Source organism: Onychostruthus taczanowskii, unplaced genomic scaffold (assembly GCF_017590055.1).
Source record: "Onychostruthus taczanowskii isolate IOZ18803 unplaced genomic scaffold, ASM1759005v1 scaffold2, whole genome shotgun sequence".
NCBI lineage: Eukaryota > Metazoa > Chordata > Aves > Passeriformes > Passeridae > Onychostruthus > Onychostruthus taczanowskii.
The window spans coordinates 5,618,895-5,634,563 of record NW_024499239.1 but is presented as its reverse complement, the minus strand read 5'-3'; the positions used below and the strand labels follow the sequence as shown (position 1 = coordinate 5,634,563).

General features: G+C 36.2%; 1 protein-coding gene across 1 annotated transcript in view; it reads right to left on the bottom strand.

The window, feature by feature from the left end:
- Positions 1–546: 546 nt before the first annotated feature.
- GABRG1 (gamma-aminobutyric acid type A receptor subunit gamma1) overlaps positions 547–15,669 on the bottom strand; it is a 51,187-nt gene continuing 36,064 nt past the window's right edge. Inside the window, exons 4-9 of the mRNA XM_041402828.1 lie at positions 13,190–13,410; positions 10,341–10,423; positions 8,991–9,128; positions 8,711–8,863; positions 5,392–5,603; positions 547–825 (exon numbers count right to left, since the gene is read on the bottom strand). Of these exons, the coding sequence (XP_041258762.1) occupies positions 547–825; positions 5,392–5,603; positions 8,711–8,863; positions 8,991–9,128; positions 10,341–10,423; positions 13,190–13,410 (1,086 nt within the window). The remainder of the gene's footprint in view (positions 826–5,391; positions 5,604–8,710; positions 8,864–8,990; positions 9,129–10,340; positions 10,424–13,189; positions 13,411–15,669) is intronic.

Sequence of the window (15,669 nt, the reverse complement as noted above, 5' to 3'; positions counted from 1 at the left end):
ATTATCATCTAATCACACTTTTTAACATACTGGATAGAACAAATGGCTGACTGAAAAGAGAAATGTTACATTTCAACTTTTTAAAACTAGTGATTAATAAAATCATCACCTTATGGATGAAATGGATGAGAGTAACTAATCCCATTTAATTAAGGCTTTCTTTGCAAAGGTGTAAGAGATGCTACAAAATCCTTCTGCATTGTCATTTAGGATTAAAATTGAGAGCTTATGTAGGTTGGTTCAGTTAAATAGCATAGCCTGTGATTCTGCATTTTCTTAGAGCTGGAAAAAATGTATGTATGTGCGTTCAGGAAAGATAAATCTCAGGGATATTTATTTTAAAATGTTCTCTTCAAAATACCAGTATCAGTTCTACAGCTGATCACAAGAGGGAGACTACATCATCATATTTCCTCTCATTGTTTCAAATTTTTAAAGCATACAAACAATTTGAGTCATTTTGGACCAGCTGTAATCTTTGCTCAGTTAAAAGTATTAATGACTATTCAATTAATATTTTTTCTGAGTTTGTCAAACCTCTGAAATTTACAGATAAAGATAGCCAATCCAGTAAACAAGGTTGAACAATGCAAAGGCAGTTGGAAAGAAGATTCGAGAATAGGAGTCAATTTTTGCTATACGGATGTGTATTCTTCCTTCTCGCCAAGATCCTGTGCGGCAGTCTTCAAAACAACAAAAGAAACTAGCACAGTCTTTTCCTTCTAGGCACTCATATCCATAATCATCATCACGTTCAGGGAGATGATTAATGTTATTCATTGGAATTAGTGTTGATCCAGGTCGAACAGCAATTGCAGGTGGTTTCTTAAGAAAAAAAAAAAAAAAAAAAAGGAAATATAGTTTTGTGTGCTTTTATCCTCACATTAAATAATTCCATAGGCTTTCCCTGGCAACATAACCACCTTCAGTACAATATACAGAAATTCTTATGTTAAAGAAAACAGTTTGGGGAGTTTCGAAAATTATGAACTGCTATATGTAATTAGCACATGCAGGCAAAAGATCATGAACTACTTTCACCTGCCACAGTGAAAACTGGGTTGTGCTGGGATTTGGGAATAGTAGATAATTAGTTACACAGACAGGGTTAGGTGATCCCATCTACACAACACAGACAAACATTTTGAAGTCAGTCACTTCTTGACAGCTGGGTCACAATCAAGTCCACAAGCAGGCTACAATCACCACTAAAAAAGGAATGATGGTCCTCCCATCTTTTGGAGTCCTTAGGAGACTAGATGTGTTTCTGGAAGCTACATTTTCACAAAAATAAAAAAGCGAATGGGTTTAACACAGCATCACTGGGGAAGTTTAACAGACTGAGACAGGTAAGACCAGGCTATGCCATCTAACCCTGAAATGTTAAATCCCTAAACAATACAGCCCCCCTTTAGAATCCAAGACATGACTCCTTAGGAGAATGCCACTCAAGTCACCGATTAATTAAGTTCTTAATTCTTACTTTTACTTTCTGTGGTCATAACAATCTTCTTGTATCTGATAAAAACTCAGTGTAATACGTTATAACTCTCATCGAAAAAATCTGGGTGGAATATTGCCTAGTACATATACTGTTTGCTATTCCCTTACTTGTGACTTTTGCATTTCCACCCTCCTTTGACTTATACTAACACAGCCCACCTTTTCCCCTTTTATTTCATTTCTCCACAGTTTTATATGCATCATCCTTGTTTTCCTGATTGTTTCAAAATATATTCTCTTTATCTGTCCTTTATCTTCTCTTTCTAAATCTCATGGCTGTTTTAAACTATTCCATAATCCTCCTTCAACTTACCCCACCCGACCCCACATTTGGCATCGCTTCTAAAATCTTCAGACCAAAGAGAAGGGTTACATTAACACTGCTCTTATATTGTGTTCTCTCTTTTCCACATTCTTCATATTTTGTCATGTAAGGACATAAAACAGCAGGAAAGGAAGCAGTGAGAAAATATAACAGGATATTATTAACCAATTATACATCACAGACAATGAAAGAACATGAAAAAAATATGGAAAGTGGGAAGTCTTCATTTAGCTTCTTGTAATCCTTTAAAGTCCTGTTGTCCCACTTCCTGTGAAGTACTTTGGCCAGTACACAGACCTCTATATATTGTTAAGGTGACATTCTTTTGCTTCAGGGGCATCCTACCCAATATCCCAAGGGATGGTGTTAATGCAGTGCAGTATCCACCATGTTTTCAAATAGCTTTATTTAATAAGTGTCTCTACTAGAGAAAGTTTCACATAGACTGCTGTTTCAAAACTGATTATACATGCTGACCTAGGGAGCTAATTATCATCCTAAAGGACCTCATTATTCTTTTCAGTTATGATAAAATACTGACAATACTAAGAAACAGGAGTTACATGCTTCTGTCCTAATTTGAGGCATTGCAAAGAGAGGTTATTTTTATAAAACACTAAAAATAGGTTCAATTTATTTTTGAAATTAAGAAAAAGTCTTTATTCTGCTGAAGATAAACAGGGAAAGATGCCTATTTCTGATTCACACCTAGTATGCTCTGCTCAATGTTGGTTTTGCCCATGTAAAATTTATGGGATGAATTGTTTCTACTAGTGGGGTAAAACAGGAATCCTCAACACAGAAACATGATGGGAGAAGGAAAAAATAACAGTACTGCTTTCCACTGTTCTCAACACCAGCAAAGACTGGAGGTGGCTACTGAATTACATGTTTGAAGAGGTGGCTTGACTGCAGACACAGTCATGCTGTAGGCTTAACTACCTACAGGAAGTACATAAAATGTGTGTAAGAGGCAATGAGAGGGAAAAGAGAAAAAAAGACCAACAGCTAACAAGAAAATGCCTTTATATAAATTGGAAGAAACTGAAAAAAAAAAAACAAAACCAAAAAAACAAAACAACAAAACACCCACAACATGTAGATATAGAAGTACATGCTGATTTTTTATGGATAAGCCTACTGAAACTGTAGATAAAACAGCATGTATTGTGATATCATTTATAATACAGTCTGATAAGATCAAACCCCAATTATTCTGCAATAACACTAATACAAGTACAAAAGGAAGCCATTGTCTGTGGAGATCATGGGAGAGGTAATACATTTATTTCAGGTGAAATGATGATCAGAACAAGATCCACAACTAATTAAGTTAAATCTTTCCTGCCCAAACTCATTATCCTTACTAATGTGGATTTGTATAAGCCAATTCATACTATCTTTCTTGAATGATGCCAGCACATATTTTCTAAGATAAAACTGCTGTAATCATTTGCAAAATCTCGCCATTTTCACAAGATCATTTATTGTGGCTTATTGGCATCAGTTCCTGGAATAGTAACCATTTATAGCATTTTGCAGTAGAAATAGAAGATCTATGCAAAGCAAGTTTCCCAAGGAAAAAATCACTTGTAAATGAGTTTTCAGAAGTAATTAAACTGACTTTAAAAATTAAATTGGTTTTTTGAGTTACATATCTGTAACCACAAGACAAAAAGAATTAATAGAAGTCTCTGACAAAAATAAAGGGGGAAAAATAAAAGGTAAAAAAAAAGAATAAAAAGAAAAGGATTTGTAATGGTATGACTTCCCATTAACTAATTAGATGCCTTCTTTATTTATTTGGAGCAAGAAAAGTCACAGCTTTTTATAAAACATCAGAAAAACTTTTACCAAATTAGAATCCATGCATCTACATATATTAAATTTAATTCTCCCTTTCTTTGTGTAATCTCTTTATTTTATAAGGTCTTATAGCCGTAACATGTTTAAAAAATTCTGTTCAAAATGATTTATTTTTTCAACTTCTTAGAAAGAAAAAGCATCATTTAAGAACCCAGTAAAACACGATTGAACAGCATTTTAGCATTATATTTTAATAATGCTAATTTTAATTTTAGTGCAAATTCCAGCTATTTATTCAGTAAGTTCATAGTTTCTATCTTATCATTATTCTGCATTTAAAATTTTCATATGCCCTAAAAATCTCAAAGCACTTGGCAGATTATTGCACACATGGGTGATGTGTGAACAGATTCTGCAGAGTGGCATTATTTCATTCAATAGAACATACTTGCAAACTGCTTCAGTGTCTTTTGATTTGTCAGCAGCTGATCTTTAATAACTGGTTTGAATACAGCAGTACATCCTGATATCTTCACCTACTCTTCAGTGTGCATGCCAAGAGCAGATCTACTCATCTCCCCACTCACCAAGCGTTGTTGAGACCTCATTGCAGCAGCAACCTGAAATTGAATCTGCTGTGCTAACACTGGGATGCCCCCACATCCTCTGTTACCTTTTACCCTCATAACTCAGCTATGCCCTTGCCAAAGCCTGTGTTCTGCTCCTTCTGTTGTTCCCACATGTGTTTCTACCACTACCAGGAAGCAGATTTGAGGCTTCCATTTTCCAGTTTTCCTGACTGTGCTGGATTCCCTGAGGATCAGAGTGATGCCTGACCAAGGCAGCACAGGGAAGTATTAACACTTATAAATATCAATTTCTGTTTCACCTCATACAGAGCTGGTATTCAGCCTTCATCCAGAAAAGGCAACTGGTATTATGGTTCAGGTATGCTCCTGCATCTTTTGATGAGATTTGGAAAGGGGCTTTATAACATTTTCCTTTCTCTTATTTTCTCCAATGTTTTCTTACTTTAAAGACTACCTTTAAACATTTGTACTGACTTCCAACAATAAATGTTTTGGACAAAACAGTATTCTTACTACACAAACAGAAAGACTCTTAAAATTGAATAATACTTGATCCTGAGATATGTGGAGGTTTACAATAGAAACATCAACTTGTAAAAGCAGAAGGTTAATTTAACCAGAAAGAAACACGGAAGCCAATTTAGAAAAGAGTTAAGATAGAATTTCTGTAGTGGGATTCAGAATACTGGCCAGTAATAAGCATTTACTTCCTTTTCAAAACTTTGCAAGACTTAGGTGATGCGGATCCAAAGAAATCCTCATACCTTCAGTCCATGCACATTATCTTTACTGCTACACTTTTAGCTGTTGTCTGCCAGGTGCTGTTTTCAGAAGCACTGTGCCTTACAGAACCATATCTGTGGGTACACACTTCATGGGCAGTTCTAGAAGCACCAAGGGTATGGAATAGTATATCAAACCACCTTAGGCTCATGTGTCCTCATTCACATCTGTGAAATCATCTAAACCCTTTGCTCACTAGTTGTATTTACATAAAATTAGTACAAGCACCCAACTGCAAAAAAAAAAAAAAAAAAAAAAAAAAAAAAAAATTTAGTGTTCATTATCTTTGAACATTAGCTTTTAGACTTAAGGAGCATTCATTCAAAATGAATGCTACAATAAAAACCACTCTGTATATTTTTTTTCTTGTTTGACTAAACTTACTGATGGCTTAGATTTTGCCTTCTTTTCTTTTCCTTTGACTCCTTTTCTGTTGCTGGTAAAGTAATGTAAGGTGCCATATTCCATCAAGGCAGCAAACACAAAAATAAAGCAAACTGAAACAAAAAGGTCCATTGCTGTCACATAGGAAACCTTTGGGAGTGACTTCCTAGCAATTGTACTCAGCGTTGTCATAGTCAGCACTGTTGTGATCCCTGTAAAGAAAGAAAGAAAGAAAGAAAGAAAGAAAGACAGAAAGAGGGAAATGTATAGGTGATAAATCATATTGTCACCAAAAAAAAAAAGTAATCATATTAGCTCTTAATTAATTGTTGAGTCATATAAGGACTGACCCACAGGAGGGGTCAGCAGGTTCATCACTGATTATGTTCACGTACATTGGTGCTATGGCAAGAATCCATCCCTATGGATGCAGCATCCTCCATGGGACCATAGAGAAAGCAGCACATTTCCCCTTCCCTTTAAATCCCTCCTATTTTCAACACACACTGAACAAACAATGACATTAAGTTTGTGAAGTTTTATAAATCTGACGTGAAATGTACACATAAATACAGTAGAAAAATGGGTACAAATAAGCACACAAATTTTACAAGCACAAGGAAGTCCCTTAGCTCAAACGATTAACATGCTAAAAATGATGCATTCAGAAATAAAAGGAGTATTATTTATCAATGATTTCAAGCTTTTGGTAAACAAAAGAAAAATGAATAATGTTTCCAATTGTCTGCTTCTGAAGAAGACATAGAAGATCAAATTTGATGGCATTCACAGCTTTCTGGTCTCATTGTCTAAGTTATCAGATATGCTTTCAACACTGTGTCTTAAGTGATAGAAAATGTTTCCCTTGATTCACTTACATACAAGCTAATTAAAAGAACAAATTGGCCTTAATAGCTATGTGTTCAAAATCTCACCTATACCACTCTTCATTAGTTTAGCATTTACAAGGTTTTAACACTTTCTTCTTCTATTTGATGCTTCAGGGTGATGCAAATCCATTTACATAGTAGTCCAAAATTAAGTGTGACCTTTCCTTTGAAAAGCAATACTTGAACACACAAACAATTTGTTATTTACATGCACAAGCTTATTAAAAACTAAAACAAAAACAACCAAACCAAAACAAATAAACAAACAAAAAGCATTACACCACGCTAAAACTGTCTATGGCTCACAAATGAAAGCATGGAATCACTGGTCATTATGGACTGTTCCTGCAGCAGGAAGGCAGCAGAGTTTTCCCAACAGATTTCCCAACGAAATTACATGCCTAAAGGGGCAAACAGATAACCAAAGTGTTCTTCAAAAGTGCTTCAGTCCCGCCAGATACTTTTGAAAACTGATTTGGCATTCCTCTGGATAACCAAAGATTTAAATATCTGTAATCTCCTCAAATCTTTTTCTCTGGGAAACCACAATCTTCCAGAATCTTCCAACAGATATGAGAGAAAAAGGTCCAACCTTTTCAGGGTACCAGACCCCAGCACACCCTCCAGGTGGGAAGTGGCACCCACCATTCCCTGTACTGACTTCCGTTCAGAGAGTACAAAAAGAGACACAAATTTTTCCAGCCTTGTCTGCTACGTTAAAGGCATTAGGGGGCTGTCACAGGGAGCAAACCTTCAACAGCAAAACAGCTACCTGTCCTCACAAACCTTGCTTAGTTTTGGCCTTCTTGTATTAATTTCTCTTTCCATAAAATTGTGTCTATTTGACAGGTACTCTCTTTCTCCTCCTCCAGAATATTTGCATGTAAGAAAAGTCATCCTACAAGCTGTCAAGTGATGGCTTTTGCATGTTTACAAGAAAGGAGTTCAGAGTTACCTGCAGGGAGCTGTAAATAAGATATTACAAAAGTTTTATTCCATCGTGAGTAGATGAAGGCTAGTACAGCTGAAGTGAGAGCTTGAAAACTTCAGCTTAACCATGACATCAAAGACAGATTTTTAGGTTCATGGCATATAAAAAGCACTTTGTAAAAAGAAAAAACTGGATACAGAACTAGAAAGATACCAATAGAACACTTTTTTTCTGTTATAACTATTGTATTGAAACTAGTCAGAGTCCACAATGATGTTCAATGAGTCAAAGAAATCTGATTAAATTTCTACATCAAGGTCTAAAATTATCAAAAGTAATTTTCACTTATTTATTTGAGACCTTAGACTCCACCAAATTTTGCAGCACTTTCAAATAACAGAAAGTTAGGGTGCAAACTGAGATTTTCTTCCCTTACCTTTCCATTAGGCTACTGAGCCATGCTTGTTCTTGCTTACTTTCTCTCTTGACTCATTAATCCTGCAGCTTGCTGGTGGTCCAGTTTCAATGAGAAAGGCAGGGAGTTAAAGTGTGGCTCATGCTTCTGGTAGCAAATGATCTTGTAGGGTGGGAATGGTGTGTTCACAGCAATACAGCTGATGAGGAAAATTAACTCACATCTCTAACTTCCTAAGACACAACTCTCAGCTCTTGACCTTTCCCCAAAAACAGGTTAGACTGCTGTCACTAGTTCTCCTATAAGTATCTCTCCCTGCTAAGCTCAAAGCTGTGTCCTGTGCACCCCGTGTACCCGTTTATCAGGCTTTACCTGGGGACTACAACTTTCCTCCAAGGCAGCACAGGAATTCTGAACAGTCAAACTTAGCAGACTGACACCATGCTAAACAGGTCAACCAAGATGACACTAGCACAGAATTATCTTTGTATTAGAACTTGCAACACACTTCAGAACAGTCTTTAGTAAAAGCAGGAGTTTTTGTGAATTATAGGCTTAACTTCTTGAAGTGCAACTTTAGTTGCAAATTATCTGTCCTATCCTGGGTCTAAAAGAATAATTGAATCATTCTACTAAAAAAAAAGCCAAACAAACCCACCAAACACAAACAAACAAACACAAACCGACCAAAAAACCAATGCCAAAACCACAAAAAATGCAACAAAAAAACTAAACCAGATTTTCACCATTTTTGGTCACATAGTAATGACTTCATTTGTTCCACGACGCTAAGTGTCAGACTAATAATTGCCACATGACTATCCCTGGCGATGATAAAAAAAAAAAAAAAACATAAAGAAGAAAAAACATATTTATGTGAACAACAGCAGACCAACAAACTTGGATCAGGACTTCCATGCTCAGCTTTGCTTCCTTAAACTCTGCCATGCAACTACAGCAGGATTCTCCTACTCCCAATGTGTCAGTTCAAAAGAGAGAATGACCAACAGTCACAATCCCTGATGCACATTTGTTTTCTTTGGGACTACCAGATCCTCCAAGGCTGAAAAAAGACATTCTTACCCAGAGAAGTCCTTGCAGGAACTGCATCCTTATTGATCCAAAATGACACCCACGAAAGAACAACTGTGAGTATACAAGGAATGTATGTCTGAATAGTAAAATATCCCATACGTCTGCTGAGATCAAAGAATATTGTCATAATAATATAATCACCTAAAATTAAAAAAAAAAGAGTAAGAAGTATTTATATGACATCTAATATGGTTTTCGGTTGTATCTTCATCTGTTGTGTGGATCTAAATAGACATTGCACAAAATAAAACTCAACACTTTGCCTTACCAGACAAGGTATGAGAAATTTCAGTTGTATTTCGTAGCCCCACAAATGCAAACTGATACAATCTCCAGTATTTTGGATCTGCCACTTCAACAGAGGTTTTCTTCCATTTGTATTCAATTTCATTTCTGGGATATCCATCTAGAATGAAACAAACAAAAAAAAAAAATCAAACATTTAGCCACAGAATATACTAAAGCACGTTTTCTGATCTCTGAAGTTATTTATAAACTAAACCAGGTCTGTAAATAAAGTGGATCTGAGACCATCTATAGTCCTTCTGCTACACTTAAAATTCAACCACAAAATAAACAGCCTCAATTTTAAGCCTAGGTAAGTGTAAGACCAATCAAAAACTGTACAAATACAAACATTTAGAAAATATCTATCTGGCATTCTCGAACTCCAGTAATAAAAACTGGCTCAGAATCATCACTATTAAAACACAAATGTCATTACATTATCATTAAATGATCAGAAAGAGCTTAAAAGTACACTTCTTAATACATAATTTGATGGTTTAGGGAAGACCTGAAGGGAGGCTGTAGCAAGAGAGGAGCTGGCCTCTTGTCCCATCCCCAGTCGGCAACAAAGTGAGAGGACATGGCCTCGTGTCTGCATCAGGGCAGGTTCAAGCTGGATATCAGGAACAATTTCTTCACTGAAAGGTTGAAAAGCATAGGAACAGGCTGCCCAAGGAGATGGTGGAGTCACCATCCCTGGAGGCGCTCAAGAAACGACTGGACATGGCACTTCATGCTATGGTTTAGTTGAGAAGTTGGTGTTTAGTCATAGGTTGGACTTGATACTGGAGTTTTTCTCCAACATTAATGATTTATGATTACAATAGCACAATTCCCTAGGAATTTTTTTTTTAACATAGTTTGCATCAAAAAATAGAGCCTGAAGATTGTGGTTTTGCTCATATAAACTAAGTCCCACTGAAAGGAAAAGGACTTCTTCTACTGATTCAGCATTTACAGGAGCAAGTTGAAGAAGATGTATCTTATTCTTCCTTTTAAGTATACCATATGGAACTAATTCAAAGTTGTCAAGTCTTGCAGGCATAAGAAAACAAAGTTTTTCCAGGACAGTGCATTTCCATTAACTGGAATAGGCACTGTATTAGACTCCTAAGCAAAAAGACTATTTTTAAAGTTGCAAAAGATACATGCGATTCAACTCATTCATTAATGTATTAAACAATGCAGTAAGTCTACTCAAAACATGAATGGTCAGTTCTTTCTTTTGCTGCAAGGCTTTAAAAAGTAAACACTTGCTCTTCTGATGCCAAAATTTAAGTAAATTTAAAGCCTGAATGTAAAGAGGACAAAAAAGTATTTTACCACGTACAGCTTGAAAACTCCAGAGGACAGGAGTGTTCATCCATAGGAAAATTATGAAGCTGAAGGTAACACTCAGCATTAATTGTCAACCTAATTAGAAAAAGAAGGGGAAAAAGAAAATAGGTTACATTCAAGAATTCAGACACTTCCTACTACATATTAAAGAACATGCACAGAAATAAATTTTGCCAATTAATAGATATTATGAATAGCCTCCTGTGTATCAGAAAAACAACATCAAGCATTAGCACCAAAGAACAAAACAGGAATTATTATTGCATGCAACCTGAGGATCTGTGTTGTTTCAACTGGCATTTCAAACCATTTCCAAAATTTCAATTGATTTGGGAGCACCTCTCAGCTCTACAAGAAATAGGGGATAAAAATCAGGGTCTCAAGACAGGGGAAGGAGAGGAGCTTATGATAGCACAAGAAGGAAGTTTTTGTAGAATCCATTTATCAAGTCAAATTGCATTTGGCATCGTTGTATCTGGTAGCTTTACATAAGAGAAAAATTGTGGGGTACATTGGACTTGCTCTACACCATGGAAACAGTTCTGATGAAAACAGTATTTGGATAGGAAAAACCAAACTATGTTTCTACCTGTTTAATGTCTATCTAAGGTATTCAAATAATTCACAACTTAGAAACATTTTAGAACTGGTTTAGTATTCATAATTGTCTGAACTAGATCACTTTCTGCTTTTGAAAATGCTATCACAGATTTCCACAGGACTTCCAAGCAGTAAGTGCAAAACCCAGTTCTGCTACCCTTTGCTAGTAAGCCAGAGTAAGGGGCTAGACTTCAAACTGACTTCTTTGCATTTAAAATACCTCCTCCTTTATTGACAACAATGTATAGAAAGGCAGAATGTCTTCTAAAATCAACTTCAAAAATTGCCATAATGCTCACACACTTGACTGTGTGCAATGCTTACATATTAGACAAGAGATAGGAAAAGACTCTGAGACATGCTGCCAGATAGCTTTGTAAGTGTCTGGACAAAGTATTTATTCTACACAAACTGCCACTCTGATCTGACCAAAGGTTTATAAGTAAAAGTGTATTTCTTAGCATACACTATGGGAGAGCAGAAGAAAAAGCCTTCCCCACACTTTTAAGAAGAATGCTATGGAGATGCTTTTCAAATTTGTCAACTATGATGTATGCATTTTTTGCCTTTATTTTCGGTTTTCAATTTTTGGATAGTTAAACACACAAAGAAAAAGAAAACAAGCTGAGCCTTATGTTCAAAGCATCACAACTATATCTGGAATCACTGATGGTGCAATGGACAGACCACGGGCCACCCTCAGAGGAGATTTAGTAAGGCTGGTTAACATTTTCACCATGTCTGCCCTCTGAATTGCCAACAAGGAAAGAGTGGTGATACAGGGGAGCCCACGAACCTGGAGCACTGTCAGATCATATTATTGTTCCTTCAATAAGCCAGACATGAACCTCTCAATATTGTTTTACCTTAGGTTAAATTCAGGCCAGATCTTTACCCATACAGATGTTTGTGTGTTGCAGTGCAGGGTGAAAGCCTGTTCTGCTGTTCTCTTACCAGTTCGTTGCACTTTATTTCTCATATTCTGACACAGTAATCTTAACCTATTGCTCTGTGAGGGCTCCAATTATTTTTTTGCTCATATTTATTTCCTTTGGCTACTTTGCATCTCTTTAGAAGAATTTTTTTATTGAAAATGAATGGACACCAGAAGGGTAAAGTCCAAGTATGACTCTACAATTGCTAATTAGAAAAAGAAAAAAAAAATTAGCATGTCAACAGAAGGGGATCTCTAGAGACTCTTATAAACACCAACTGGCATAATAAACCATTTTAAAAGTGCTCTTCAGAAATGTCTGTATGCTCTCAAATGATGCATACTAAGAAAAAATTCAGTGAAGAGAATCCTTATAAAGCATTCTAATTCTTCTGACATTTGATACATGAGAAATTTATACATTGTTCATACAACATATGCTGCATATGAACACAGCATACACAGCATAAGTGATTGAGAAGAAAGTAATTAAAAGTCCACTTTTTGTTTTAAATAGATAAATCAAATAAACAAATAAGAGCAAAATCATATTTATGGTATCTTCTGCATAGACTACTTCTTGATCAGTTCTTACTACAAGATTTTTTTGATATATTTAGAAAATATGACAGTGATGACCCTAAAATACTTTCTGTAGACTACAGCCTTTCAAGAACTGTTTGAAAAGTGACTCAAAAATCAGTACAGATAGCCTTAAGCTTAAAAGCAGCACATGCATCTCCCATTTGCCAAGTAGAATTATCACCAACATGTTTGTTTATGCCTATTTTGGATGAACAGATCTGTTGATTTTAATAGCTTACAAGTGTAAATATGTTAAGAAGTACATGCAGGACTGGAACCTTTGCTTTAATCAAACTTCTTATAATTTTTATTATTTGAAGCATTTAATATTTTACTTACAGAATATAATTTAGTGGAAATTAGATTATGAATTTTTAGACCAAAAATAATTGATCTGCAATATATTAGTGATAGACCACCATGATACTATATACCATATAGCACCCTTTTTTAAATCTTGCCTGTACCTAAATGAGACCAAAATTTGCTATCACCTTCAGTTGTACTTAGGCAGTTATCTCTGCATTATATTTCAATACTATGAATTTCATCTTTTTCATGATCGAATGATCTTTTTTATTTTCTTTTTTAATCATTTCCATGAAAATTCCTATGATCCATAACAAAGGAGATGCCAGGAATTTGATTCATACTCATTATTTTCATATTCCTGGTCATAACAGCATTTTGATTATTTGTCTACCCAAATAATAAAAACCCACCTTAGAGTGTACAATACTCTTCCATCACTCCAGATTCGAAGCAAACGATTTGGAGTTGTAATCCAGTGAGCATCAGATTTCCTTGAGTTCCGGAAGAAAGTGTCTGGAATCCAGATTTTTCCAACCATATTGCTATTAAGCATAAGCACCTTCATTGAGCTGTTAAATTTTAGACGACTGTCATACCAAGTCTGGGCAAAAATTATATCTATAGTGTATTCCTAAAACAGAGAAATAACCATATCTATGTTTACATTTACCAACGTCTGCAAGCCACCTGTTTTTTGACTCGTATATAAATCCAAAGCCACTTCCTCTATTCTCTTCTGTATTACCATTTGCATAGCAGACAGCAGCTAGTGAACCCAGAATGAGAGACAAAAGATGCACACAGCTACCTCCTCTCCCCTGACACACACTGATTACTTCAGGAAGAAGATATGTGATGGGAGTGTAACTTGGAGGTTCCCGCACAGTGCAATCACCTTTGGGGGCCCTGGACAGAAATTTAAGGACAACCTTAGTACTTTAGGGTTAGACTGTGTTAAGACAGATATTCTATATTTTTAAGAACCAAACAAAGCAAGCTTTCTGTGTTTTCCCCCAAACTTTTCAACACACAATTTAACATTTTTCAAGACATTTCAGATTATGAAGAATTCATGAATATGTGGAAATTAAACATGGCAGTTTGCAGAACTGTTACCATCCGCCTTGTACACCTACCAACATACACACAAAAGTATACATAATCATAATGAAGAAGGAAATTTCCCTAAAGAAATTCCACTTTACTTGTTAAAGCCTCAAGGAAGCTCCTTCTGTAATAGAAAATCAAATTCCTCCGTAAACTTATGGCCAGAAAAGAAAGGCGAAAAACAAAATAAATAGATTCCATTTTATGAAATAATTCTTGACACAGTAAAAGTTGAGAGGGATATCAATACAGATGCATAAAAGAATACTTCTTTTTGAAGAATCCAGCCAGTTGTTTCTGCACTGCAGACAAAGGGGTAAAGCAGCAGCTCTCGGTGTTGTCAGAGCTCTAGACCATACTCTAACCTTAAAGGCAAGTCTCACTACCTGATGGCAGATGTGATCTTTCCTGCACAGCTGCCCCATGAGGGCTTCAATGAGCAACTTGGCAGCTCCCCTGCAGGGAAAGAGCTCGAGGCCAAGCTGAAACACCTGGTGTTGGTTGTTCACCTCTCAGTTACAGGTTGAATGGACAGGGAAAAGTGAGGAAGAGACAGTGTTCACATTCTTGCTTGAGCCAAAGGGGTTAGTGTGGTGTTCACATGCCCTCTGAACAGAGAAAAGCTGTGAGACAAGCAAAGAAGGAAAACGTAATTCTTATCTCTCTTGCTGTGCCTGTGTTGTGCTAAAGTAGAATGCAATATTGAGATTGTTTACCCAAACTGAGGATGTTTTGTTCCCTTGGCCTATCAGGGCCAAGAAGTGTGTGTGTGTTGGGCTGTTATGAGACAGTCACAAGAGAATTGAGTTCTGTGCAGTTGTGAGCAAGGGTGAGTGCAAGGCAGATTCAGTTTAGATGCAATGTATATAGTATAGAATAATAAAGTAATTATTTAGCCTTCTGATGATGGAGTCAGATGCATCATTTTCTCTCCCCTTCATCGGGGGTCGCCCGTGCACTCATAGGTTAGTACTAGTTTACTAAGTCAATAAAAATGCATAGTGCAGTCAATCAATTCTGGTTTTAAATAAAAGCCAAAGGCTTCATTGATTGGAGTGGATTTTTTTGTTCATTTTCCTATTAAGCAATCCCAGCAGCCAACTGTACAAGTTACAGATTCCTCACTATGAGTTTCAGCAACTGATACCACCCATCTCTTAGGAAAGTTTGAGAAATTTTGCACTTCATCCTTCAGAAGTACCAAGGCAGATATTCCTAAACTATCTTAATCTCTCTTAGTTTTCCCACCTCTCCAGATGGGAGAAGTACAAGTTCAGGAAACAGATATGCTAGAGGGAGGTTTCCTCTTGCTCTGTGATGTATGGCAGATGGATTACCACCTGAACTGTGGTAACTCAGTGTTTTCCAACGATTATGAACAACTAATGCACGAGGCAAACAGTGGAGGGACAGTGAAAACAAAAATACTATAAAAATGCAGTTTTAAGGTGAATTTGTTCTAAAACTTTGTGTATTTCTTGAGAGTCACTGCCATCAGAGGAAGATTCTGACCTATTTTTTTTTTTGTCTGTAAATGGAATTCCAGATACCTGTGAAAACCCTGGAACTTTTTAACCTTAAAATTCAGCTTTCTGCGCTCATTTGTAGTTACAACTGAAAACGAAACTTGCCTTGCTGTAGTCTAAAGGAGAGCCCAAGGCAGTGCACCAGAGAAGTGTTTTAATGGGCTTTAATGGGACAGAATGGACAAAGATTTATGCATTGCGTTTACAATACAAATAGGAGAAAGAAAAAAGAAGCAAGCAGAATCAACAGACATGAT